Source organism: Dryobates pubescens, chromosome 2, assembly GCF_014839835.1.
Source record: "Dryobates pubescens isolate bDryPub1 chromosome 2, bDryPub1.pri, whole genome shotgun sequence".
In the NCBI taxonomy this organism is placed as follows: Eukaryota; Metazoa; Chordata; class Aves; order Piciformes; family Picidae; genus Dryobates; species Dryobates pubescens.
In genome coordinates this window covers 49,104,101-49,130,146 of record NC_071613.1, presented here as the reverse complement: position 1 = coordinate 49,130,146, position 26,046 = coordinate 49,104,101, and the positions used below count along the sequence as shown (strand labels likewise).

The window sequence follows — 26,046 nt, the reverse complement described above, 5'->3', positions numbered from 1 at the left end:
CTGCTCCAGGAGCGTTACAGGAGGTTTGTGTTCTCTATGTATAGTTAAAGTTTTAAAAGACCCAAGTAAGAACTGCCTAATACCTGAGGGGTGTTTGTGTTATACAGCCTTTACAGGAGGGCACACTTTAATGTAAAATTTCATGAAGCCAGCACAGAGAACAAGCTTAAGTTAAATTGAAAGATTAGTTACTCGGTAACTAGCCCAGTGCAATGTCTTTTAAAGAAGCCAGACAGCAAACAGCAGCTAAATTGGTTTTGTCTTTCTCATCCCTTTTATCAGAGAAATTTAACTGAGGTGAAACAAAAAACAGTCTCAAGAAAAAAAAATCTGAAGAAAATTTAACTCTTCTTTATCCTGAAAAATGTTTTCCTACCTGATACTGCTTTATCTGAGCAAAATGCCCTAGCTCCTGACTCCACCCCTCAAAGAATTTTTAGGGACCCTGCTCTTTAAGGCAGTACTTAGCTGTCTACCGTGAATGTAGTCACAGTTAAACCAATGCTGCTCCTAGGTCAGGTTATGCAAAGGTGACATTGAAAAAGCATTCTGACAAAAACACTGCTGGTACCTACAGAAGTCTGAGAGCCACTGCTAAGTTCAAATTTATTGAGTAATGTGGACAACACTGTAGCTGTTCATACATTTAATTTTACAAAGTAACGCTGCTCCTTTGCTGATTCTCATTAAAACACAGGTAGATCACTGGAAAGCAACATTGGCACATATACATTATGGTGTTTGCATGAGAACCCCTGGGGTTGGTGTACAGCATGTTACAGAAGTGCTCCATCCTATCAAAGCCACAGGATGCGTTCACACACCCTTCTCTGCGTACCAGCAAGTTGCTTACAGTGGAACACCTCTGTAGATGTCACTTACATACAGCTTTGCACTGCCCTTGCGTGCAGAGGAGGAGATAAGGTATCCAAAACCACCCCTGATCCACTTCAGGCTCTCAGGCTTACAGTCCAGTTACAGCCCCAATTGTACTGATTTCTGTTTGGGAGAAGCATCCAAGGCAAGATCTTTTGGACAACTGCTGCAGTGCCAGCAGAGGTCAACGTGAACCGGAGTGTGCTGGATACTTCAAATAGAAGTTTGGATATTTTAGAAGGATTTGCAACTTAGTGATTAACCAAAATACAGTGGGTTCAATAGTTATGATTAGCAATAAATACAAATTACTTCATGATTACACATCAATTTAAGCAGACTAATGTCACTTGATAAAGTCTGATTAAGAACTGTAAAGCAGCACATTCTGCATGTATTTGCATACAGTTCATTCATATCCATTATTAAACTAATGCCAAAAGCCCGTACGTTCCCTTTGGACAGAGAGGAGATGTTAACTTCCTTCCCCAGAGCTCCAATTAAAACTACTGGTGAAGCCATTCCACACCTCTACCTTGGAGCTACTACAGGCATCTTCCTGGGCTGCCAGTCCAGCTCTGGCCTTGGGAACAGGACACTGTCACTAGTGACGGCCATATTGTCTCCTCCCCATGCGTCAGACAGTCTGTAAGATGAACTTCCCCAGAGGAAATGAACAGCATGCTGCTTGTGCAGACACAAGCTCACACAGCTGGGTGGATCAGAAGAAGGTTGTGTCTGCTGAAAAGGCACCTGCAAGTCGGAAGTCTTCCTTGGTCAGCACGCTGTACATGCGCTGGGGCAGGGGCTTGGAGTAAGGAGCAGGGCGGGGCACGGTTGTGCGCAAAATCACCTCACGGCCCGTGGGCGGTGGGAAGTCTGAAACGGACCCTGGGTTGAGTCTCCGCTCCTCTGGGGAGCCTGAGCGCCTCAGCTCTTCATCAGGTGGAGGCATTGCAGAGACCTTAAATAAAAGCAGAGAGATAATTACAGCACAGGCCGCTTCCTAACATCAGGATGCAGAAAATATCTCTCAAGAGGAGCAGAGGAAGGTCAGAAATGGCAAACACATCAAAAGGCTTCATGTGTACACAGAGCAAGACGTTAATGGGATGTCGGGAAGTAAACTGCAGACAATCAAATGGAAAAACCTTCATGTGTGGATGGTGAAGCTCAGCCTTCTGATGTTTTGGCAGTGTGAAGTGAGGGCTTTGACCAGATGAAAGCCCCCTTTCTTAAGCAGGACTCTCTCCTCAGCTCTCTGTGGCTACATGAGGCCAAGCCAGCCTCCTTTCAAAAATAACTTGTGCCAGTACTGGAGTCAGGGCAAAAAGTAGTCAAACTCAAAACACTGCTCTGGAGCTGGTGTGCAGTCTCCATTGATGCACACTGCCCCAGAGACAGTAAGCAGCAGCACTGAAGTCTAGGTATGAGAAGAAGGGCTAGCATGCTCCAAATGAGCCCAGTGAACATTGTCCAGTTACACCGATACACACCCCAATACTCTACAGGGACCTAGTGCAAGCAGACACAGATCAGGCTTCTCAGCGTCACTGAGGCACAGCAGAACCCACTGGACAACCTTTGAGATTGTTCTCAGCTGCCACCCTGCAGCTCTGCTCCCATCCCCTCTCCTCCCAACACTACCCTAGGAGGAGAGACCAGCACCACTCAACTCCACAGCCTGTGCCACAGGAGTAGTCACCAAGGACAGCACCACTTGTTCCCATAGGAATGGGTCTAGGAAACCAATAGAGATGTTCCTTGTGCTCCACTTCATGCAGCTACCCAGTTCCCCTAACCTCTCTGTCCAAAATGTTCAGTAGTTCCAGTAAGTACTGCTACGTAGATTGTGACACTCGGGTACTGTCCATCTCCACCTAATCTCCTAGAAGATCTGGCTGTTCAATAAATAGAACACAGTGATGGCAACAGAGAATACAAAGGCAAGGCATGTATTTCAGCAACAGAAAATGCTAATATTCACTTGAAGAAATGGGTTTGGGTTGGGTTGGGTTGGTTGGTTTGGGTTCTTTTGTTTTAAAAAAAGGATTTCTCTCTTCACCTGTTAGACTCTAAAAAGAAAGTCTGTGAATGAAGAAAAACCGTTCTGGAAACACAAAGTTATCTTTATGCTTAACACGCGAACAACAGTGCAAACTAAATCAGGCTGCTGTACTCTATCTTCCAAAAGGTTCAACTCTATGCAGCTAGGGAAGATGAGTGGGAAACGAGGGACAAAGTTGGTTACCTCATCAGAAGATTCAGTCAGCTTGGAAAGGGATGAGAAAAGAACCAGTGATGAAAGACAGAAACAAAGGCAAGTCAGAGGTGACTTACAAAAGGTCAGAAGGAGATTGTAGGTTTAAGAGACATCATGCACTCTAACTTCCAAGAACATGCATTTGCTATCATATTCCTGAGAAAGCTTGAGAATATAACACCACATTTCACACCACTCAGACAGAGGACTCCAGGTTCAAAAGATCAAACAACCAAGGAAATAATTCAACTTCCATTTACCAAATGGCTCCCTACTGAAATAATTCTTGGTAGATTCAAAGAGGGTTTTCTCATAGCAGATTAGCTCCTGTCCCACTAAGAAATCGCACAGTGACTACCCAGTGACTAGTGGCAAGTACCCTTAACCCTAACCTAGTTTTAGTTACTGATGTTTCAAAAGAAACAAAGCCCTATTGATTTACATACATCTTTATCTAACAGAGACACTACATACTCATTCTCAACTTCAGAAGCACAATGCCTCACCATGAGCTTGTGCACACTCACAGGGCACAACCTCAGACTCTACAGGTCTCCAAGCAAGGCTGGTAGACATGTTGAGATCTACAAGCAAATCTTCTCTACAGACTTAGAAGGACAAAATAAATATTTCAGTTTTCATTTCTTGGAATAACCAGAGTCTGGTTTCAGAATGGTCCTTCTTATGCTGAGTTGCAAACCCCCAAATTATTATAACAGCATCAGAAGCATTTAATACTCAGTCACTGCAGTTTACAGCAACCATTTCCAGAAGGATTCCAGGTTCTGAGATGCCTGCAGTGCTGTGGTACCTTCTTACTACCCCTGCTGTTAAATTTTAGTTAGATGATCTGATGCTAGGAACAGGTGTCTTTCTGCCAGAAACTGAAGGCTGACTGCAGCCCAGGAACTTTAGAAATCTGTATTTTAAGACTTAATTATTGCAAAGATTGCTGAAGAGAAAAAGGAAATATTTATACCAGTATAGGCTGGGGACGGGTTTCCAGGAAACAGATGTAATGCTGGTATTGAGTAAACTGACTGCAGAGTTTTACTGGACAAGAACCAAAGCTCTGCCTAATCATACCAGATTCCAGAGAGGAAATCTCAAGTACACCAAGTATAAGCCTCAGTCTAAGACATTTCTCCTTCTAAGACATTTACTATTATGCCTCTTCTATGTGATCATTCTTGCTGTGATGTTGCATGTGCTGCCTAACTTGAGTAAGCAGAAATTTCTGCCATAATACCGTATGAAACAAATCAAACATTAATGACACCTCTCTCTGTCTACTCAGATGGCTTTTGTTGTTTCACATCCCAGGTCATCTACTCCTCTTTCTCTTACAAGGTTCTGTTACTGCCAAAATCATGTTGAACACCACAAAAATAAAGACCCTCAAGCACATTTAGGTCAATACATGCATATATGCAGACAAAATACACTAGCATCGCGTGACAAGTCGTGGCCTCATACCGCTTAACCTACAAGTGTCTGCAGAGCAATCAAGAGCTCTCTTACCCTCTGAGAATTGATGAACAGCTTGTGAATAATACTTCCAGCAGGTCCTCTTCCTGCACCAACAACTGATACTTCTGGCTGCTCCAAGAGACAGTTAACAAATCTGGTGGTACAAAAGATTGAAAAGGAAAAAGAAATGTTTAATTCTCAACTATATCCACTTTGTTAAGCTGAACCTATAATTGTTCCCTGTGAAGAAGTCTCCACCTGGCATCATCTGCACAGGGCAAGAACTGGCAGATGCTCTTGAGAGATCTCTGTTCCATAAGTTTGAGAAAACCCCTGAGATTTCTCAGCATCCCACAGAAACACTATCATGACCTTTCATCCTTTTACTCCTTTCCCTCTACCCTAAAAATAAGCTCCCCTTAGCCTTCAGTTGTTGCCTCTTACCCTGTTGCTCATTCGTTCATGCTAGTACAACCAGCAGCGCTTTCATCAATAACAAAAACTGAACACGGCCACCTCCCAGGGCAGGGCAGGGCAGGGCATGCAGAATTACTCACCGATTTGCCTTGCAGCTCAAGCAGCAGGGCAAATTACACCTAGGTTACAATTCAGTCTCAGAAAGAACCTACTTCTCTCTAAATGGAACCCAGCCTCCTAATGAAGATGTATAAATTCAACATAAAAAAGCCTCCATGGTGTCAGCCACAGAGAAGTGCCAATTTTTTCAAGAACAGAAATTGCTTTAGTCAGACATTGCTCCTCTGAACTCCCAACATGACAAAATCATCATCTCTCCCTCTGAGCACAACAGCATGAAGCTAATGTATTTCTTTTTAACGTTACATATTAGTCTTAAGTAGTAAGTAAATAATCTGCCAACGGGTAGTGAAACAATGAAACAAAACATGCCACTCAGCTTTTCATTCGTTTGGTTTCTCAGTAATGTTTCCTATTAGTAAGGAAACTGCATACAAAAATATAATTTTGGGGGTATAATAGCCTGGAGAAGAGGAGGCTCAGCAGCAACCTCATTGCTCTCTACAGCTACCTGAAAGGTGGTTGTAGCCAGGAAGGGGTTGGTCTCCCCTCTAGCAACCAGCACCAGAACACGGGGACACAGTCTCAAGCTGCACCAGGGGAAGTTTAGGCTCGAGGTGAGGAGAAAGTTCTTCACTGAGCGAGTCATTTGTCATTGGAATGTGCTGCCCAGGGAGGTGGTGGAGTCGCCATCCCTGGAAGTGTTCAAGAGGGGATTGGATGTGGCACTTGGTGCCATGGTCCAGTCATGAGGTCTGTGGTGACAGGTTGGACTCCATGATCTTTGAGGTCTCTTCCAACCTTGGTGATACTGTAATTTGTTCCATATTAGTTACAGAAAATACTAAATTCCTACTCCTGATTTTACCTCTATTATAAAAAGTTCATCGACTATCACAGAATGACAGAATGATAGGGGTTGGCAGGGACCTCTGGGGATCACTTAGTCCAACCACCCTGCTAAAGCAGGGTCACCTCTACCTTTTACATAACAAAACCTACTAAATCTCCAGTATTGACAAGATAAGGCCAAATTCCATTAAAAAAATGTGTATCACCTTTTCAGAGAGATGGTTACTTCAAGGGGTGTTTAGAGTGCCCACATAAAAGACCTCTTAAGCAGCTTAGGCACAGGGACACCTAATGCTTGTAGCTACTAAATAGGATTCTGTAGTATTTCTGTATTATCACCACTTCCATCTGTCCTAAGTTTAAAAACAGACATACAAAAAAAATCATTAAAAAATAAAACCCAATCAAGTCACCTTTGTAGATCTTCTTTCTCCTCCTCATTTTCACATTTCTCGACCCCAAATTTTGCTTTCAGAGATCTGGCCCTGGCGATGATAGCTTCCACACTCATAATCTGAGCAATGATTTCCTGCAGGAATTTAATAAAAGTGAAAGTTAAAAATATGGGGTTTTAGTGCTCCCATGAACAGTGGAAAGGATTGGTAGGTTTTGTTAAGTTTTTTTAAGCCAGCCTTACTTCCAGCTTCTTGTCCTCCGGACCAGGGAATCGCAGAACTTTACTGGAATGGGATATTATCTGCTTAATAATCTTCTTAACAGAAGATATATCTTCTAGTGCTTCTATCAGGAGGAAAAGAAATGAAGAAGTTGTAAGTATTGCATCAGTGCTCATCCTACTATGTCTTCATAATTTATTAAACATTATTTACCTTCTTCCTTTACCTTGAGTACAGCTGCATGAATGATACAAGGCAAGAGATGCCTTGCAAGATCAGCTGGTTTCTGAACTGCAAGGTAGTGAAGCACCTAGAAGGTGAGAAAACGCAGTACTGATCAAAACTAAAGATGAGCACCTACAATGAAGAATTCACAAGAAGGGGGAACCACTTTAAAACAGGACTCGGTAGGTTTATACAAATCCTCAGTGATTTCTTAACAGTCCCAACAGGTTAGAATCAAACTAAAATGATTTAGGAATGCTCTAGTTTCCTCACATATTCATGCAGATAAAAATCTGGTTTATTTCCTAATAATTCAAAGTACCACCTAAATAACAGAGTTGGTCAAGTTACGTTCCACACACTATTTTTAGATACTTCAAAACACACTGTTGTATGGCAGCAGGAATTTTTTATGTCGGATGCACGTGCTTCAGAAGGATTTCTGATGCATGCACAAAACAGTTCAGTAACTCCAGGAATATAGTGCAATGATGTGTTACTGTTCAAACCTTGCAGGAGGAAGAAGAAAGGGCTGCTGTAGGCATTACAGATCAGACCATCGCTACCCACAGAACCTTTTACCTTCTCTGCCTCTCTAGTGTCATCAAAGAGTCTCTTCTGCCTTCGAGCTGGGACTGGTTTTGCTGTCTCCCAGGCCTCAACCCACATGTTGCTGGGAATCTTCATCCGGGCACTCAGCTCACCCTTAATTACTTTATTCCCCTTCTCGTCAATCACTTCCTCTTCGATGTAATCCCGGGGGGAGTACCACCTCACAAAATCCTCCAGACAACAGCCAGGATTAGCTGCCTGGAATGAAGAGAAGATATAATTTGTGCCTGAAGAATCCTATAAAAACCTGACAACCTGGGTAAGAAGGCAATAATGTTTAATGGGAGCCAAAACTGTGGGAATTCTGTTCAGTGACCACACTGTACACTAGTAAAGAGACCTGTGAGGGTGAGACAGATACAGTAAGCATAAACCAAGACAATGACAGGAGGGAAAACCCACACCACCAAATAAAACCAAATAAATCTTCCTCATATCCCTCCAAAACCAGTATTTTCATCAGTTATTTCAAGCAAGCTCACCTAGCAGAGTGCACTTCAGCTTCAGATTATGGTTCTATATTCTCACTCTGACATTTTAGATTACTTGAACCATAGAAATAAAACTACTACTTATATCTGACATGAGTCACTGTTAATAAGAGGATACTGATGTCATAAGTATTCTTACTGTACATCTGCATCATTTAATTGCAAAGTCACATTGCAATAATTTTTTAAAGAGTATATATAGCTACTTCCTGACACAATTTCCAATCCTTTCAGCATTTTGAGACCCTTTGATGACAGCAGTGTACGTGCTCTTAGCTCCCTCTGCAGAGCTGAGAAGAAATGGAACAAACCCACAGCTAGTCCAGTCCCAGTGTGATGAACAGCTATACAGAACTCTAAATAGTGGTAACTTATCCTTACTGCTAAAGAACAAAACATCTTTATACATTGAAGTTATGCCCACCTCCTCAAAGTCTAAAGATAGAATAGTGAATAGATATTTTTTTCTTTACACCACCTTCACATTTTATCCATCTGGACTGTGATCAAGGACGCACTTTACAAAGCCAGGCACAGAAGCAAGGACAGGTAAGAGACATTAAATGAAAGACACAAGGTGGTGGGAAGTGGAAACGTGTAATTTTGCTTCAGGGCTTTGATGGTCAGTTTTCTTCTGACATCACTTTGTATGGGCTTATCCAAGTTTTAATTCTCAATTTATCAACTATATATTGGGGGTTTTTTGTTTTGTTTTCCCCTCTCACAGATATGGTGCAAATTTACTGGAACATTATAGCATAACAGACTGGATAGTCAGAGATTCTGAAACATTCTATCAACAGTTTTATTTTCAACTTTCAACTACTTTGAAACTGTTTTGTGGAGGAAAAAAACCCAACAACTTGTCAGAAAAGCCTTTGAAAGTGTTCATGACAAGCAAGGAGGAGAGTTTAATTAAGAAGGAAGCATTCTTACAGAATTCTTCAAGTAGTACTACCTTAAATGACTCCATATCTGAGAGCAAGCAGGCACTCTGCATGCGTGCCCGAAGATGAGCACCTTCTGCTGATGTCCCTAGTTTTGCCAGTACCTCAGACTGTTCTTCCAACAAATCTTCGGTCATGGGTGCTGGCTCCTGAAACATGGAAAAGGACAACTTTACAAATAGCCTCCTCTGGACTTAACCTTTATTAAGGAAAGAGGAGTGGAAAGCTCCCTGTCACCAAAAATTCATTCTGTTTCATTTGTACTGAAAGGAAATAACCATAACTTCCTCCTCATTAAACCATTTAGCCTAAGGCCATGGATCTGAAAAAAGACATTAACAAAGGGAAAGTTAAAAGAAACTGAGAATGCAGTAACACTATAAAGGATATATTGTTAAAATGCCAAAATCCAGATGAAGTTCAGGAAGCATTTAACTGCTACTATTTTACTGAGAAGAATTTTTGCCACTGGTTAGTCAGCACGTAATAAACTGACAATGTTTTTGCCTGACTACACTCTGCTCATACCTTCTACCCACACAAGGCAACATTCATTAACAAAATAATTTCTCTCAAGTGAACAAAAAATGCTGTGTTTCTCATGCATGGCTGATTTCAAATTACTTCCCCTGACACCACTGCTTCCTATTTCATCTCTACAAGAAAGTCTGTGTCCGGCAAGATTTCTAGTTGTTTGATGATAAACCTGCTTTAGACAATGGTAGCAAAAACTGATGACTATAGCCTTTTATGTAAGAGTTGTGAATCTACTTTAAAAAAAAGTAGCAGTAAAACTCATTCAATACTCTGGTCAGTCAGCTAGAAATCATGGTAGAAGGACCACAGCTGTTCCTACTTTACAGGGATGGAAACAAGAAGGGAATGGAAGATGCCTCAAGAGCTGGAAGTTAAGAGAAACTCCAATTTAAGGTAGACAAGACAGCTTCATTCTTGTTTAAAAAAATGAAGTCAGGAAGGAGACCCATTCACAAATTAAAAAGAGAGCATGTAAGATTTAGAAAACATAGAATAAACCAGGTTGGAAGAGACCTTCAAGATCATCGCATCCAACCCATCAACCAATCCAACACCACCTAATCAACTAAACCATGGCACCAAGCACCCCGTCAAGTCTCCTCCTGAACACCTCCAATGACGGCGACTCCACCACCTCCCCAGGCAGCCCATTCCAATGGGCAATCACTCTCTCTGTATAGAACTTCTTCCTAACATCCAGCCTAAACCTCCCCTGGCACAGCCTGAGACTGTGTCCTCTTGTTCTGGTACTGGCTGCCTGGGAGAAGAGACCAACATCCGTCTGTCTACAACCTCCCTTCAGGTAGTTGTAGAGAGCAATAAGGTCACCCCTGAGTCTCCTCCAGACTAAGCAACCCCAGCTCCCTCAGTCTTTCCTTATAGGGCTTATGCTCCAAACCCCTCACCAACTTCATTGCCCTTCTCTGGACTCGTTCCAGCAAGTCAACATCCTTCCTAAACTGAGGGGCCCAGAACTGGACACAGTACTCGAGGTGCGGCCTAACCAGTGCAGTGTACAGGGGCACAATGACCTCCCTGCTCCTGCTGGCCACACTGTTCTGTTTACCAGCCTTATCAACCTTTACATATGGGAAACAAAACCACAACGATTTTGACAGATAAGGCTGTAACCTGCAAACCTTATACAACCCACAATCCTATAGGTACACATTGCATGAGAGCTGTATTGCACATCTGGCTCAGCTCTTGCTACCCAACCTGTGTTATTGGAATGTAGAGAGGCTCTCCTGGGTGCAGCAGCATCAGCTTGCCATGTGGATGCAGACGACCCTCAGGTTTTACATTGACAGGCTCTTTGTTGCCTTCTTTAGCTCCTCCTTTCTTTCCATTATCCTGCCCATTTCCTTTAAGATCTTCTGCATCACTCAGACATTCAAAAAATTCCTCTTCACTGTCACTCCACGATTCCCAAGACTTGCCAACTTCCTTCTCCTTCTCAGGGTTATCTCCAGAGTGGTCTGCTCCTCTTCCAGCATCGCGAGAAGTACCACCAGGTGAACGGTCAGACACGCTCCCCCTTTTTCCATCATCTCTTGCTTTCTTTCTTTCTATGCAACAATTTAACATCTAACAAGTTAAAGGAGAAAAAAAAATATATACATACATATAGATATTATTAAGCAATTATTTCTTTTACAGAAACAACATTACAGAAAAATAACAGCTTGGGAGAGTCACCAAAAAAAATCTCTTGCAATTCTAAAAGATAACAATTCCATTCAACAAGTTGCTATAACAAAGTATTTCCCAAGAAATTAATACCAGACCCAAAAATACAAGCATAACTAAATCTACAAACACAACATATTTAGCTAATAATTACTATAGTTCTGACAGTTTCCTTAGGAGAAAAATCATTCTTAAATTTGGGATATTTACCTGAAGTTTCTGATGCAGTAAACAGCATCTCAGATCTGGAGGGCCATTAGCTAATCTAACAAAAGGTAGAAGCGTCACCATTATCAAGGATAAAAGTTGAGTCTTTCACACACGTGGTCTTAAATCATATGAAATCCAAAAGAGGGGCAAATAGCCACATTAAACCCACCCCCATCATTTCAACTGTGCAGTTCTGCTATGGTCTCAGAAAACAAGCCCAAAGGTTAAACAACATTTATTTCCTAGAGGTCATTTCTGAAACTCAAGAGATTATCCACATTAGTATGAAAGCAGACACACTCTCTATTTTCCCAGTCAGTTTTCCATTTGGAAGCGTAACTGTTTTCAAGCAAAAATTAAGCACCTTTGTTTTTCCTTTTAAAACTGCAACGGTAGTAGAGTCTTTGATGTTATTTCAAGCTCCATTTTGTTAGTATGGCCACCTGAAAGTACAAACTGGCAAGAAAATGGCCAAGTCCCTCCCATGTGAAAAACAGGCTGTATTTTTACTCCACATTGATATCTCACCTCGACAGAACCCTTCACTTTGTCTGCAAAAAGCTCTGCTGCAGCAGGCATGAATTGGAAGGGTTGGAGTACTTGAGACAGCATTAGCTGCTACACCAGTTGGAATTCAGAACAGCTTCCTCAGGAAGTAACAAAACTACACTACAAAGCAAAGATGTTTCTGACTATATCAGCACCTTCATTTTCATCTAATGGTATTCACCTAAGCTTTGGGGCTTTTCCCACCCTCATTCATACAGTGGAGAGGTCTCTAACCAGTGCTTCCTCCAAACATCTTCAAGTTTTCAGAGGGCACAGATGCTTCTCCCTACTACCTAGCCTTGTTTTATAACAGTAGGATAATGAAAAGATAGTATTTGCAATTAAGCAATAAAACATTCCATTTCAAAGTCTCAGTGCCTTTGCTCTATTTCTGACATGGAGAACACTTTCTACAACAAAGCAAGGATAAAAAGCACAACAAAAAATATCACCTTACCCTGGAATAAGGTAGTTGTTCTCCCATCTGTAGCGCATTTCTAACACAAATTCTTGCCAAAGATGTGCCACTCCTTTTACTCCTCCATGGTAGAAGTTTATCATACAAAGACATAAAGCTAGTTTGTACGTCAGACTATCAGAAGGAGCAGACTTAAACTGATTGAAGAGATTCTACATAAGAAATAAAAGAGGGAAAAGAAGAACAATGCCATTTTTCTAAACCCATATGATTTCTTCACTGTCCATACAAGCAGCTAATATTTCAAGTCTGTAAGTATAAGCTACCAAAAATGACAGTTATTGAAAGGAAAAAAACCCACAGTATTGAAGGAAAAAGTTATTATTTCACAGCATCATAGAATTGTTTTGGTTGGAAAAGATCTGTAAGATCATTAAGACCAACCACCAGCCCAACACCACCACAGCCTTTAACCCACATCCCAGAGTGCCATGTTCACACATCTCTTGAATACCTCCAGACATGATGACTCCACCACCTCCCTAGGCAGCCTGTTCCAATGACTCTTTCAGTGAAGAAGTTTCTTCCAATATCCGCTGTAAACCTCCCATGGTGCAGCTTGATAACATTTCCTCTTGTCAAATCCCCCATTACTAGGGAGAAGAGACCAGCCCCCACTGCACTACAACTTCCTTTCAGGTAGCTGTAGAGGGCAATATGGCCTCCCCTCAACATCTTCTCCAAAATAAACCACCCCAGTTCCCTCAGCCACTTCTCACAGGACTTGTGCTCTAGACCTTCACCAGCCTTATTGCCCTTCTCTGGACATGTTCCAGCAATTCAATGTCTTTCTGATAGTGAGGGGCCCATTTCTATGTAGAGATTCTACACAGGCAAGTTCTTTTTTCCAAAAATGATCTATTACAAGACATAATCCTACCCCAGCAAAATCTGTATGGATACAAACTCAGAATTGCTTTCTCTCTCCTGAGTGTCAGTCAGTAAAACTTACATAATCTTCACTCTCTGGAGGAGGATTGTTTCCTGCTGAAGTGCTAGCTCTGGTTTCAAATCCTTCTGCAAGCTTCTCAGCAGCATCTGGAAATAAAAACTGGACAAAACAAAACCAAAAAAAAGGCAAACTTCCATCAGTATGTTCTTTCACCTCTCTCCATAAAGCTACTACTGGTAGCAGACCAGCAATCCCTATAATTAAAGATGTTATAAGTTCAGAGCTCATTTTCAGTCCACATATATTTACACATACTTGTAGCAAGTGATAACTGCAATTTAAATTATGGAACTGACATCAAAACAGCTTTGTTTACAATTCTGCTATGAACCATAAACCAAATGCATCAGTGGAAATATGAAATACATGTTCTGTATGAATTTAATATGCATGGACTTAATATGCACTTACCTGAAGAATAGTATTGAGAACGTCATTGTTTAAAGGTGATTCATCCATACCTCTGTGTTTGCGAATTTTTTTCTTTGCACTGTGAACCATATTTGTGACTGATAATTTATGGATTGGGACTGGTGCTGGCTCTGTGAGCTTTGACAGAGCCTGGGTAATATCAGCAACTTCTGTAAAATAAAATAAAAATAATTAGAACAGAACAAAAAACCCCCAAGTCAGCGTGCCCAGGCAGCCAAGAGGGCCAACGGCATCCTGGCCTGCATCAGGAACAGTGTGGCCAGCAGGAGCAGGGAGGTCATTCTGCCCCTGTACACTTCGCTGGTTAGGCCACACTTTGAGTACTGTGTCCAGTTCTGGGCCCCCCAGTTTAGGAAGGATGTTGACTTGCTGGAACGAGTCCAGAGAAGGGCAATGAAGTTGGTGAGGGGTTTGGAACACAAGCCCTGTGAGGAAAGACTGAGGGAGCTGGGGTTGCTTAGCCTGGAGGAGACTCAGGGGTGACCTTACTGCTCTCTACAACTACCTGAAGGGAATACATACATAGAATACATACATAGAATAAACCAGGTTGGAAGAGACCTTCAAGATCACCGCGTCCAACCCATCAACCAATCAAACACCACCCAAACAACTAACCCACGGCACCAAGCACCCTAAATCCTCCTCCAGTTGCAGAAGTTGCAGACAGGCGGATGTTGGTCTCTTCTCCCAGGCAGCCAGTACCAGAACAAGAGGACACAGTCTCAGGCTGCGCCAGGGGAGGTTTAGGTTGGATGTTAGGAAGAAGTTCTATACAGAGAGAGTGATTGCCCATTGGGGAATGGGCTGCCCGGGGAGATGGTGGAGTCATCATCATTGGAGGTGTTCAGGAGGAGACTTGATGGGGTGCTTGGTGCCATGGTTTAGTTGATTAGGTGGTGTTGGATTGGTTGAGGGGTTGGACGCGATGATCTTGAAGGTCTCTTCCAACCTGGTTTATTATTATTATTAAACCACAAGACCATGTCTCTTTAAATGTCACCTGTCATATCTATCTTGCACTGATTTTTAACATCCTGTGAACCAGAGCTACACCCTTGTGCTGCCAGATTCCATAGCTGATATACTGACTGTTCTTAGCCACAAAGATAAGCAGCAGAATGAGGCCACAAAGGAATGTTTGTGACCCTGATTTAATTTACTTTAGTCTAGACGGGATTGGCTGTAGGTAGTGCCTGCCACCTACTGTAGTAGTGCAGCATATTTGCAGAGAATTGCAGGAGAGTATAAGCAAAAGCCTGCTGAAGAGCCAGTGTTTACATTTTGTTTGTATGTGATACCAACAAATACACTATAGGTAACAAAGGCTGTTCAAGTATATGCTAAAGGTTGAAATAAGCCTTAAATAAAGCCAGTATTAATCACTGTATATATGGCCTTACATGCTGTAAGCACAGTTCTGTTTTAGAGTCTCCTCAGGTAAACCCCTCAAACCAAAACTTTTTTATTTTCCAGAATGGCTGCACCTCTCTTACAGTAAAGTAACTTTAAAAAGAGTGCAGACAAATTTAAGTGAATGATTTCCATCAACCTGCAAAACCTCATCTTGGCCAATATTTTTAAACAAATTTAAGAGATAAGTAGGTCTAAAGATTCTGCATGTCAAGCACTAAGCATGTCAAGCATGCCAATACCCTACTTGGTTTAACACATTTTTAAGCTAACTAGCTTAAAACCTTCAAAACTAAGATCAAGTATAACCAAAGAAAATGTATTCACAGTTCTTCCCTCATTGATACATTTTCTTCCCTCATATTTGGAGGGAAGAAAAGGTGGCAAGAGGCAGGAAGGAAATGTTTACCACATACAGCAAGAAAGTGAAAGAAAGGGAGAAAGACATGAAAAGCATGTTAGTAACTATACTGTTGGGACAACATCTGACCTCTTGGTCAGGTAATTTTGTGGGGTTTTTTTTCCCTTAAAATTCCTAAAAATGTAAAGGATGACAAGCAAAGCCCCTCAAACAGGTTAAAGGCTCTAAACTGGTGGTTAAAACACGCACTAAACATGAGCTTTAAAGAACAGAAGAAGATACAGAAAAGTCTGATGTTTGCTCAAAACCAACTATGTTACACACCAGTCAAATTTTAAACTCTTGTTTTCCAGTGGGAAAAAAAATCAACTATAAAGCAAAGGCAGGTTTTTCTCTAGGAGCTAAGCTTGCTCCTAGAGAAATTATACCATGTACCACTTAGCAAAAAATGCTTAGGAGTATTACAGAAAATGCCTCAGAGTGTAAGTAGTGACTGTCAGGAAAAGAGGGCAGAGGAGAGGTCATGAAACAAAGAAGAACAAACAATACAAATCAACCTTTTCCTTCCTCTTCAAATGCAGATCTTCCAAGTATTTCATCAGTTGACTCCTTCCGACGACAAAGCTTGAAGAATTCAGTAAGAAAGTCACCTAGAAGAGAAAGGTTTTGAACAACTATTCAATGAAAACCTCATTGAACCCTAAATTAACTCTCAAAATGATGCTCAATGGCCAGTAAATTTTATCTTTTAATCTGAAAATGGACACCTAGACAGTTATCAGCCATGGCTCCAGAGCACAGCTCTTCATGCAGTTTAATCCACTTCACCCAAAGCAAGATTAAACTTCTGCAGTACATTCATTTTTATTTTTTCCAGTTTTGAAGCCCTTTTTTCTCCAAGCTAAAAGGCAAGGATGGCCAAGAGTACCTCTCTTCAGGTGTACTAATGCTGCCTGTCAGACAGATTGATTCAGCTGAGGTACTGGATAGATGCATAAGGCACTTAATAAAATTTAGGGATTCTACAGAAGCTAAATTTTCACAGAACATACAGAATAAATGCTTATGCTCTGGAGCCTGGTGAAGTGAGAACTGCAGTGAAGTTCACAGTACACAGATGCAGATTAATCTACAACAGAAAGCTGTGTTTTTGCAAAGCCTGTGTTCTTGGGAAAGAAACCCAGTCAAAAAATTAAGGGAGGTGAGGAAACAGGTCATTAAGTAGCCAACTATCAACAAGTAAATCCTAATGTCACAATGCACAAGCCACAAGAGAAGACCGAGAATTCTGATGTCTTACCCAACAGACACTGAGGGTTATCTGCTTTTCTGACTCTCACAGACCACTGTGGTGCTTGAACAGGATCCAGGTCACTTTAAAAAAACAAACACAACAAACAACAACACAGGTGTCATGCTGCCACCCTAAGTATGCAAGAGATCAAAGAGCAGCAAATTCTCAACAAATGCAACATTACAGCCAATTAGGCCATGGAAGCCATAATATGCACCATTATTACATAGGAGAACAGGACAAACACTCTACAATGTACTCAAGGGTCCCTGTTCTGCTGTACATACATAACATGAATAAGAAACATATGAGAACAATTCAGCCACAACACAACTAAATTGCCTTAAGGTATATTAATGTTGAAGATTCATTTCTGCATTAATTAAAAACAATAAACCACTTTGTTGTTGTTGTTCTTCTTCCTTAAGTATCAGGATGCATTGTTCTTCCTCTTTAGGAGATTTAGCAGAAAACCCTGATGACAGTTTTCGGGACAGTGATGTTAATTGGTTAATTCTTTTTGCTTTCCACATTCCACTATCATTTCTCCAAGAAATGTGCAGTACAAAAACTTCTAAATCAATCATGAGAATGTGTCTAAAATTGTGTGTTCTGTGCAGATAGTGATACAATGATACTTTCTTACACACAAATGCATCTCAAAAGGTCTTTTCCCAAATGAGATGACCTTAGTAGTCCTTCCTCTTTCACAAACAACATTGTAGATGTCACTAAAACACAGTCATTCGTAGAATGTAGTAGTTCACTTCTGGATATTTGCAATCCAGACAAAATACTTACGAATAAACATCATTGTCAACAATGATACCTTCTGTCAGCTGAGGCCACGTGGTAGCTAAATGGAGCTCACTGCAACAAAATAGGATTTAAAGCTTTCAGTGCTAGTAGAAAGGATTCTCTCCATCACAGAAAAGATCTTAAAAGGTATTTGCAATAGTTCATATTTAAGCCTCTATTTGGCAGCTACATCCAGAAATCTGCATGTTTTCCAGTGAGGTTTCTGGCTGCATACAGTCCATTGGTTATTCTGCAGCACATCACCCAGTACCATACTAACCTTCGCTAGTAGATGGCATACAAGACTCTCTCACAACTCTGCTCTACAAAAGGAGAGATTGTGCACTGCATGCCAGGTATCCAGGTACAGGGAAAAGAACCCCTTTAATTAACTGCCTACAGCAGTAAACACTAATGTATCAAAATGATTCCTAGATTTGCTGAGTGGTTATGGGGTGTTTAGAAGAGAACACAGAGACTGTAATAACTTCCTTTATAGACTCTCTTAATTTAAGTCTTCTATAAATGGCTAAGTAAACAATGAGAGAGTCCAACCCTTGAATGAAGACACACCATTTTTGAAGTTTATCTCCAGCTAAACTATATTGCAACATAATAGTTTCAGACACAGATGGAGTACTCCAGACATCATGGTGAAAGACTTATAAGCCAGAACTCTGAATACCATCCAGACAAATGGTCTTATTTGCTACTAGACCATTACTTTTCATAGACATTTCCTATGTATTTGAATAATGGTATCATCTGTTAGGGACATACTAAGTCTATAGGCAGGCAAAGTTAAGATTTAAAATAATATACCTTATAGTCCTCCATTAATGAACTTACCAAATATATTTTTCTGAACTCTTATCTTACCTGATTGGATCCTCACAGGCACCAAATGGTAGCTTCCCAAATTCAAGGCCTCCAACTTCTCCACCAACTAGAGCATCTATATCTAAAGACAGATCAATACATTTTCCATACAGAATTTCTGGGATGTCTTAAGAAGTATATCATCTTAATTACAGAGTAAAAAGGCTGTAGCATGTAGGATGACCAGAAAATAGCTGGGCAGCTAAGGTGACATAGCTGTGGAAACCTATTCCTAGCATACAAAGTGCTTCCAGCAGAAACTGGGAGGTAATCATGCAACAGGACATTCAAGAAGACAGATAATTTTTTGGTAATCTATATTGAGGGAAAGTTATTCCATTCACAAAGGCAAAGATGATAGCTATAAAGTCAGCCTGAAAGAGTTAATGTTCTTGTTGGCACAAGAACAAATAGACATAAATTTGCCATAAAATTATTTAGGCATTACATCAACTCCATGCACAGAAAGAAGACTCTAGAAGAATAAGTCTGCAGAGTAAAAAAATCAGCTACTTTTAAAAGGTTGACAGTTTTATGAAAAGAGTGGTACATCTCCTACAGTTAAGAGTGAAAAATAATCTGGAAGATTCTTTCTAATCCCAGGTACTTAACCATGCCTCCCAGCATTGCCAGCTGCTTTCCATGCTATATCCATCAAATACATAAACAAAAAATAGACAGCCTTCACTGAACAAAAATTTAAATGAGTAATCATGTATTGTAATTCCATTATCATCATGTTATTACAGCATCTGAGTTTAAATACAACTAGCAAACTGCTTACAAAGAAAACAAGTGAGGTATTAGAATAGATAAGTATTTAGATAACTTAATTACATAACTTCTTCTTCAGAGGAGATAAAAGCCACATTTAAATTATCTTTAGATGTATTTTCAACATTACCTTAGGTAAAACCACACAGGATCGACTGCACTACAGACTTCTTCCAAAGAATGTTGTGGTTTTTTGATTTAAAGTGAGGGAAAGCCAAACAATTAGGTAATCAGAGCAAGGTCACAAAGGACCCTAAGTGTGCCCTAAATACTTTAACTTTGTTACATAAAACTACTATCAAGTCAAGAATAGAACTTGGACATTTTAACTGCTCCTCCGCCTTATGCCAAAAACACCGTATCATTACAAAAATGTATACTAAGAAGGAACTAACATCTCCTGGCTCAGAGGTAAACAAGGGAAAAACAGAAGTTTGTAATTTATTTTCTGATGCTATCTGTACAGAAATAGTCTTGTTAAAAACAAATCCTTGACATCCAAGGAAGAAAGTGAAGCAAGTGGGAAGGCACTCAGTTGTAAGTAATGCCTTTCCTGACAATGCAGAAGACAATTCTTCTGCAAGATAAACATTTTCATTAGCATTGGCTGTTTATCTTAAAGGAAGTCATTTTGAGGACACAAATCTCCTACCTGGTGGCTGCTGTGGCCAGAAATACTGCTGCCAGTCTTGAAGTACATAGGTAAGCCGAATAGCCATGCTGACCGGAGGTAGTGGTGTTAAAGGGCATCCCTTGAAAACATTAAAGAGAAAAAATTCAGTGTAAAGAGCACCTTGTCTCAAACACACCAGGCCTTGAACAAATTAGGTATGATAGGCATGATGTACTGCACCCCAAGTATCACTAGTAAAGCCATTGCTCAACAAGACACAGGTAAAAGGAAGCATGTAAGCTTTCTAAAATGTGTGAGACATTCATAGGCTCCACTTAACCGGTAATTCAGAAGTAGCTTTGACACAGCATTAGCTTTTATTAACAATTTTTTTTTCTCAACCTTTGATGAGATTATAGACTATCAATAGTTGCAGGCAGCCATAACCAGAATGGTTACTCTATAACCTACTCAAGTCTCAGATTTCATCATGTTGTTCCTCACTCTTAGTTTAGGGAGCTACCAAGTATCAGAATAAAAACCCAACCTGACTCTCCCTTCTCCTTTTAAATAACAAAACAGAGTTTGCTTTGGGGATGGGGAGGAGAGTGTTCTTGAAGGATAGTATAAGCAGACACATTCTTTCACACTGTAGTGAAAAACACGACTGGAAAGTGTTCACACTGAAGAACAAAACCCATACCAATATTTACTCTTTATCAGCACATATTGGCAATACCTGGAAAAAGACTTTGTTGGTATCAGCAGTGGCGGCTTCATGCTGACAAAAAAAAATAAAATCCCTAGAAGACAGAAGTGAACCTACAAGAAACCATGTAATAATTGTTCTTAATATCAGTTATAGACATTCAGATGCACTTACAATCTTGGTTTTGAAGACATCTAGTAATCCTGACAAATGAGTATACTGATTTGGCACCTTGCGAAGATGAACCATCTCAAAGTCAGTTCGAACTCCCGGACCCTGACACTCCCCAACATACATCCGGCGCCATTTATGATGTATTTGCACAAACAGTGGAACCTGGCTATAAAACAAGAATATTTCAGATTTTTTAAATGCCAAGCTGTCTTGTGGTCTTTAAACCTAGCTAAATATTTTAAAGTTATTTCAATATAATTTCATATTCTTTAGAATGTATTTTCTCTCAGTGGAACACAGTTTAAAACATTTAATAGATATCAAACACTGTTAACTTCATCATTAAATGGAACACTTCACAGACTGACATGTCATAAACATAGCCCTATCCATGACTTGAATTAACTCATTTCCAGTCTAAACATTTTTTGAGGAAGACTGGAAAGTTATTGTTACTACATATAAGAAAGAAATCCCCTTCTACAAGTTCCGTTCTGTATACCGCTTATTCCAACAGCTTCCAGCAGCTTTTAAAAGCCTTCAAGGTTGTTTACAATAATGAATATAAACAACACATTGAATCAATCTTTTTTAACATTTCCCTGGCTTTTTTTTAATCCTCTAAAGCAAGATTATGGTGCAAACACAACAAACTCAATTAACTAGTGACAGAACAAGAGGGAATGGCCTCAAACTGCACCAAAGGAGGTTTAGACTGGACATTAAGAAAATCTTTTTTCACTGAAAGGGTTGTCAGACATTGGAACAGGCTGCCCAGGGAGATGGTTGAGTCACCATCCCTGGATGTGTTTAAAAGCCATGTAGATATGGTTGTTGGAGATACAGCTCACTGGTGGACTTGATTGATTTAATAGTTGGACTCAAGGATCTTGAAAGACTTTTCCAATTTAAGTGATTCTACAATTCTATTTTGCTAATAATATTTTCCCCCCCCTCACACTAGCAGTATGCTAGAGCTTAACTTCAACATGTAAAAAAGTTCATGCTGTCACCTACCAGCCAGTGTTCCCCAAAGCAATGGAAAGGGAACTCAGCAAAAGGTTACACTTGGATTCACTAAGAACAGCATCGTTATTTGCAGCTGGAGCAATAACCACGAACTCACGTAAGCCATACCTTAAGAGAGAGAGAAAAAAGCAGCATATTCCTGGTTTCTTCTTTCTCAGAAAATCAGATGAAACACAGAATTTTTAAATATTGTAAGCTGAATAACCTACCTAATTGTCACCAACAGACTGTGGAACCTGTTATTTTAATGTCAGAACATCTTTCAGAGAGGTCAAGAACTGAGCGGGCAGAGAGCTGCAGAATGTCAAATGACAAACTGCTGGAGCTGAACAGCATTCGAACACTGCACTCAATAGGAGGTCTACCAGTCCTGAATTTTCTGCTTTGTGATAGTAAGAGCTGTAACTATTTAGACATAAAAACAATCTCTCTAAAACAATACTATGTTAAAGATCTGCGTTACTAAGAATATGGTGGATGCTGTTGTTAAGGTGCTGCAGCTTCTCTTTTTAAGAATGCATCTAAATATTACAAATATAAAAACTACCTAATCTATGAAATTTATTTTTTAAAATTTTGATAGTTAAAAAAAGCAATGACAGGCCCACAATGATGGGCCTTTTATCCACTCCTTTCCTGTGTCCAGCACAAAGAATCATGTTACGTAAGCTGTAGTTCTTGACGGGGGAAAAAAATGTACAAGTGATTGTTCCAGCACCAAAGATTTTCCAACTGCTATGCTTATTTGCACTAAGGATGAGAGGCAGCGTACATACCATCTTACCAGACAGTGAGCTCTAGGAGGAAAGTCATTGTTCATGCACAGCAAGTCCTGCATAGGCAGAGGAAGGGCATCTGTGAAAAAAATTGATACACAAAAAGCATCAGCATCCATTCAGCTGACTGACAATATACTTAATATTAGCAATTTGTTGAATGCCAAGCACACCAAATCAGAAATGTCAGACTACACTCATCAGATCCCAGAAAATTTCACACACAAGCAAATCAACACACTGTAAATTCCACACAATTAAATTGTCCTTTGTCATATCCTTACAGTCATGTAAATGAACCACCAGCTACCTTCTGCCACTTCTTCTTTTCCATCTTTGTCACTGGGTTCTTGCACAAGATAATGATGGGTAATTGAGAATTTGAAGTCTGCAAATGAAATTTCATCTGATTTCTCTTCCCATGCTCCAGTGGTGAATATACCCTGCATATAAAAAAAATGGGTTTTGATCAAATACAGGTTAAGATTCATAAGCCTTAAAAAGTATACTACCTACATGATCTAGAATATTTATTCATCTTTTTCTACTGCTAAATATTTTAAAAGCTTGGCATGATTTAATTTAGGAAAACCCACAATTATCAAAGCACTGAATTACAAAGGTAGAATAGAATAGAATTAACCAGCTTGGAAAAGACCTTGCAGATCATCGAGTCCAACCTATCATCCAACTAAATCAACTAAACTATGGCACCAAGCACCCCATCCAGTCTCTTCCTAAACACCTCCAGTGATGGTGACTCCACCACCTCCCTGGGCAGCACATTCCAATGGCCAATCACTCCTTCTATGAAGAACTACTTCCTAATATCCACCCTAAACCTGCCCTGGCACAGCTTGAGACTGTGTCCTCTTGTTCTGGTGCTGGTTGCCTAGGAGAAGAGAGCAGCCCCCACCTGGCTACAACCTCCCTTCAGGTAGTTGTAGACAACAATAAGTTCTGCTCTACCTGAAGGTAGCAAAATGCCAAAATCCAGGTTGCAAATAATCATGTTCACTTGAAGGACCAGCTAGCCTTCAGATTATATGACAAGAAAGAAGCAGATTTATCCTCTCATATGCAGCTAAGCCTCTTAAACATATGCATGCTCAACTTTGCAGCAGTCTTCCACCCAGGATTTTATCTACATCTGTACCATTCTACTTTAATATTTAGTTTCAATATGCTTTCACTGATAAGTGATCTTGCATCTATAATTTGCAAAACTTCTGTGTGTAAGGATAATTAATTTTTTTAAACAAAAACACAGCACAGTATAGTCCCTAAGAAAAAAATCAACATCACTGTACATGCATGCTGCTACTGAAAGAAAGCAACTTGGGCAACCCCATGATCTCCAGAGCGTCTTCCCGCTAGAAACCAAGAGAGGTCTGGTTTAGGCAAAAAAAAAGCCTGTAGGAATACAGTGGTGGCTCAGGTTGAAAACTAGGGCATTAGGTAACCTAAAATTTTGTTCTGAATACTCTGTTCAGCAATTTCCTCTGCATTTTACAGCACTGAGAAAGCACTACAAAGGCTCTAATTAGACGTTGAAAAAGATCTCTCCAATCTATGAAACATACTGAGTCACAAGTAGTACTGAGCAAATCTCAATCATAACTCTGTGAGACACGACAAAGGCACAAGTCAGGGCAAACAGAAACTCCTCAAGAATTTAGAGCTGCTTCAACCACGTTTCCAGAGTCAACACTGGAAATAAAATTATAAAAAATAAACAAAAATCACTAGGCCCTGCAGGAAGATCCCACTTGATTGTGGAAATAGTCTGTTTGGCAGAGAGCCCACCAACTAATTTACAGAAACTATCTAGTTGCCACTTTTACAAGCAAAATTCCCCAATACAAACCATGATCTGCCACAATTAAGGAAACAGCAATACATGTTATATGCATATTATTAGTTAGGAACTCAAATCTTAAAAGAAAATGCAGAAGTAGTAACTGACCTTTTCGAGAGGTTTGCCTGAAGAAATCCCAATAAGCTTCCAGTCATTCAATACTTCTTCTATTTTTGAAATAAATCTGTTAGGGAGGGAGAAAGGCATGAAGAGATGCTGAACTTGTATTATAATTCAGCTCCCTGAAAGCAGGCAATTTATTGCCCTATTAGAGAATTCCTTAAAAGAACCCACCAAACAAAGAACAAACAGATCACAGAATGGTAGGGTTTGGAAGTGACCCCTGAAGATCATCAAGTCTGACCACCCTGCCAGAGTAGGATCACCTAAAGCAAATCACACAGGAACAAGTCCAGACGGGCCTTGAAAGTCTCCAGAGACTGAGACAACAACAAAAACCCCAAAAGTATCACATCAAAACCAGAACAGCTGCCTCCCTGTATAAATAAAATGGTCCTCCTACATCTACATTTCAGATGACAGTTACTTCTAGCAACTGCTATGAGCACACTTTGAGTGAATCTCACCTTTTTCTTTCTCTGGTACTGTATTAGTTGTCACACACACTGGTGTTCCATAAGCATTGTAGACAAAATTATAAGCTAAATTCAGATTTTAAATGCAGTGCTTAGAATCTTTATCTTCTTCTACCACAGACAATGACACTGGGAAAAGTGCTGACAAAAATAATACATCAAGATTGCAAGCACATCTTCATCTTAAGTTTTCTTGTGTGTTGCTCTACTAACTTTTAAAGGTTTTATCTGTAAGATGGCTACTTTAATGATCAAAAGCCACGTAAACCTTCTGGATATTTATTCTAATCCCTTGCAAACAGACACTAAACCAGCTCTTTCACCACAAACAGCTTGACTAGATCCTCTTAACTAACGCAGCAGCTGCGGCCTGAGTCTCCACCGCAGTGACAGCCGGTAACGCCGGAACAGCTGGGACGAAGCTCCGGGTTAGGCACCGGGTATCGGGCAAAGCTACCTCCGGGCTGGCGAGGCCGGCCGCCGCGCACGAGCCGGCTCCCCTCAGCCTCAGCCTCAGCCCCAGCCCCAGCCCCAGCCCCTCTGCCTGCGCGAATACGGCAGGGCGCCCGCGATCCCCCCGTGACAGCCGCGGTGAAGGGAGCGGGACTGGCGCGGCACCACCTACCTCTCCCACTCGGAGGCGGTGGTGAAGTCCGTGATCTCAAACACTTCCGACTCGGGCTGCAAGGAGAGATCGGGAGAAACAATGAGCGGAGACACCGCCGCGAGCCCAGTGGAGAGCGAAAGGAAAGGGGAGCAGAGGATAAACACTCACTTCGCTGTCCGCCGCCATCTTGCGCCGCTGCCGGGACCCCTCCACCCCAAGCGCAGAGGCTCACGGGAAGGCGGTGGCGGGCGGTGTGAGCCCTCCTGGCTCGGTAGCGCTGACGCTTCCTCACAGACCGCTCCGGCTAGAGTCTCAAGAGCCCCGCTCCCCATAGACCTGCTTCACAGCTCGGCTGACCGCCGCTGCGGCTGAGCCACCCCGTCCCCCGGGTGCCCTGCCCCGCAGGCTTCCGCGGGAGGGAACAGCCA

The 26,046-nt window shown here is 41.0% G+C and overlaps 1 protein-coding gene across 2 annotated transcripts; it reads right to left on the bottom strand.

The window, feature by feature from the left end:
• Positions 1-519: 519 nt before the first annotated feature.
• On the bottom strand, positions 520-25,881 carry RAB3GAP1 (RAB3 GTPase activating protein catalytic subunit 1). 2 transcript variants are annotated; one of them, XM_009896783.2, is made up of 25 exons: positions 25,787-25,881; positions 25,637-25,692; positions 24,524-24,599; positions 22,868-23,000; positions 22,558-22,636; positions 21,770-21,889; positions 20,753-20,918; positions 19,909-20,008; positions 18,483-18,564; positions 17,607-17,675; positions 16,812-16,885; positions 16,069-16,161; positions 13,717-13,886; positions 13,306-13,404; positions 12,333-12,505; positions 11,327-11,381; positions 10,646-11,014; positions 8,902-9,039; positions 7,423-7,650; positions 6,829-6,925; positions 6,636-6,739; positions 6,412-6,527; positions 4,661-4,763; positions 3,128-3,148; positions 520-1,840 (listed from the first exon to the last, which is right to left on the bottom strand). In XM_009896783.2, exons 1-25 carry the CDS (start codon positions 25,802-25,804, stop codon positions 1,598-1,600), a joined length of 2,982 nt encoding a protein of 993 aa, XP_009895085.2. In that variant the 5' UTR covers positions 25,805-25,881; the 3' UTR covers positions 520-1,597. The 2 variants fall into 2 exon arrangements, with proteins under 2 accessions (XP_009895085.2, XP_054033041.1); XM_054177066.1 differs by lacking the exon at positions 3,128-3,148 and having other exon boundaries at positions 521-1,840.
• Positions 25,882-26,046: the final 165 nt, after the last annotated feature.

Coding starts and splice junctions, on each gene's coding strand:
- RAB3GAP1 (XM_009896783.2), bottom strand. Junction 21,890..22,557: donor GCTCACTGTCTGGTAAGATG/GTATGTACGCTG, acceptor CTCTCTCTTAAG/GTATGGCTTACGTGAGTTCG. Junction 16,162..16,811: donor TAACCCTCAGTGTCTGTTGG/GTAAGACATCAG, acceptor TTTCTCTTCTAG/GTGACTTTCTTACTGAATTC.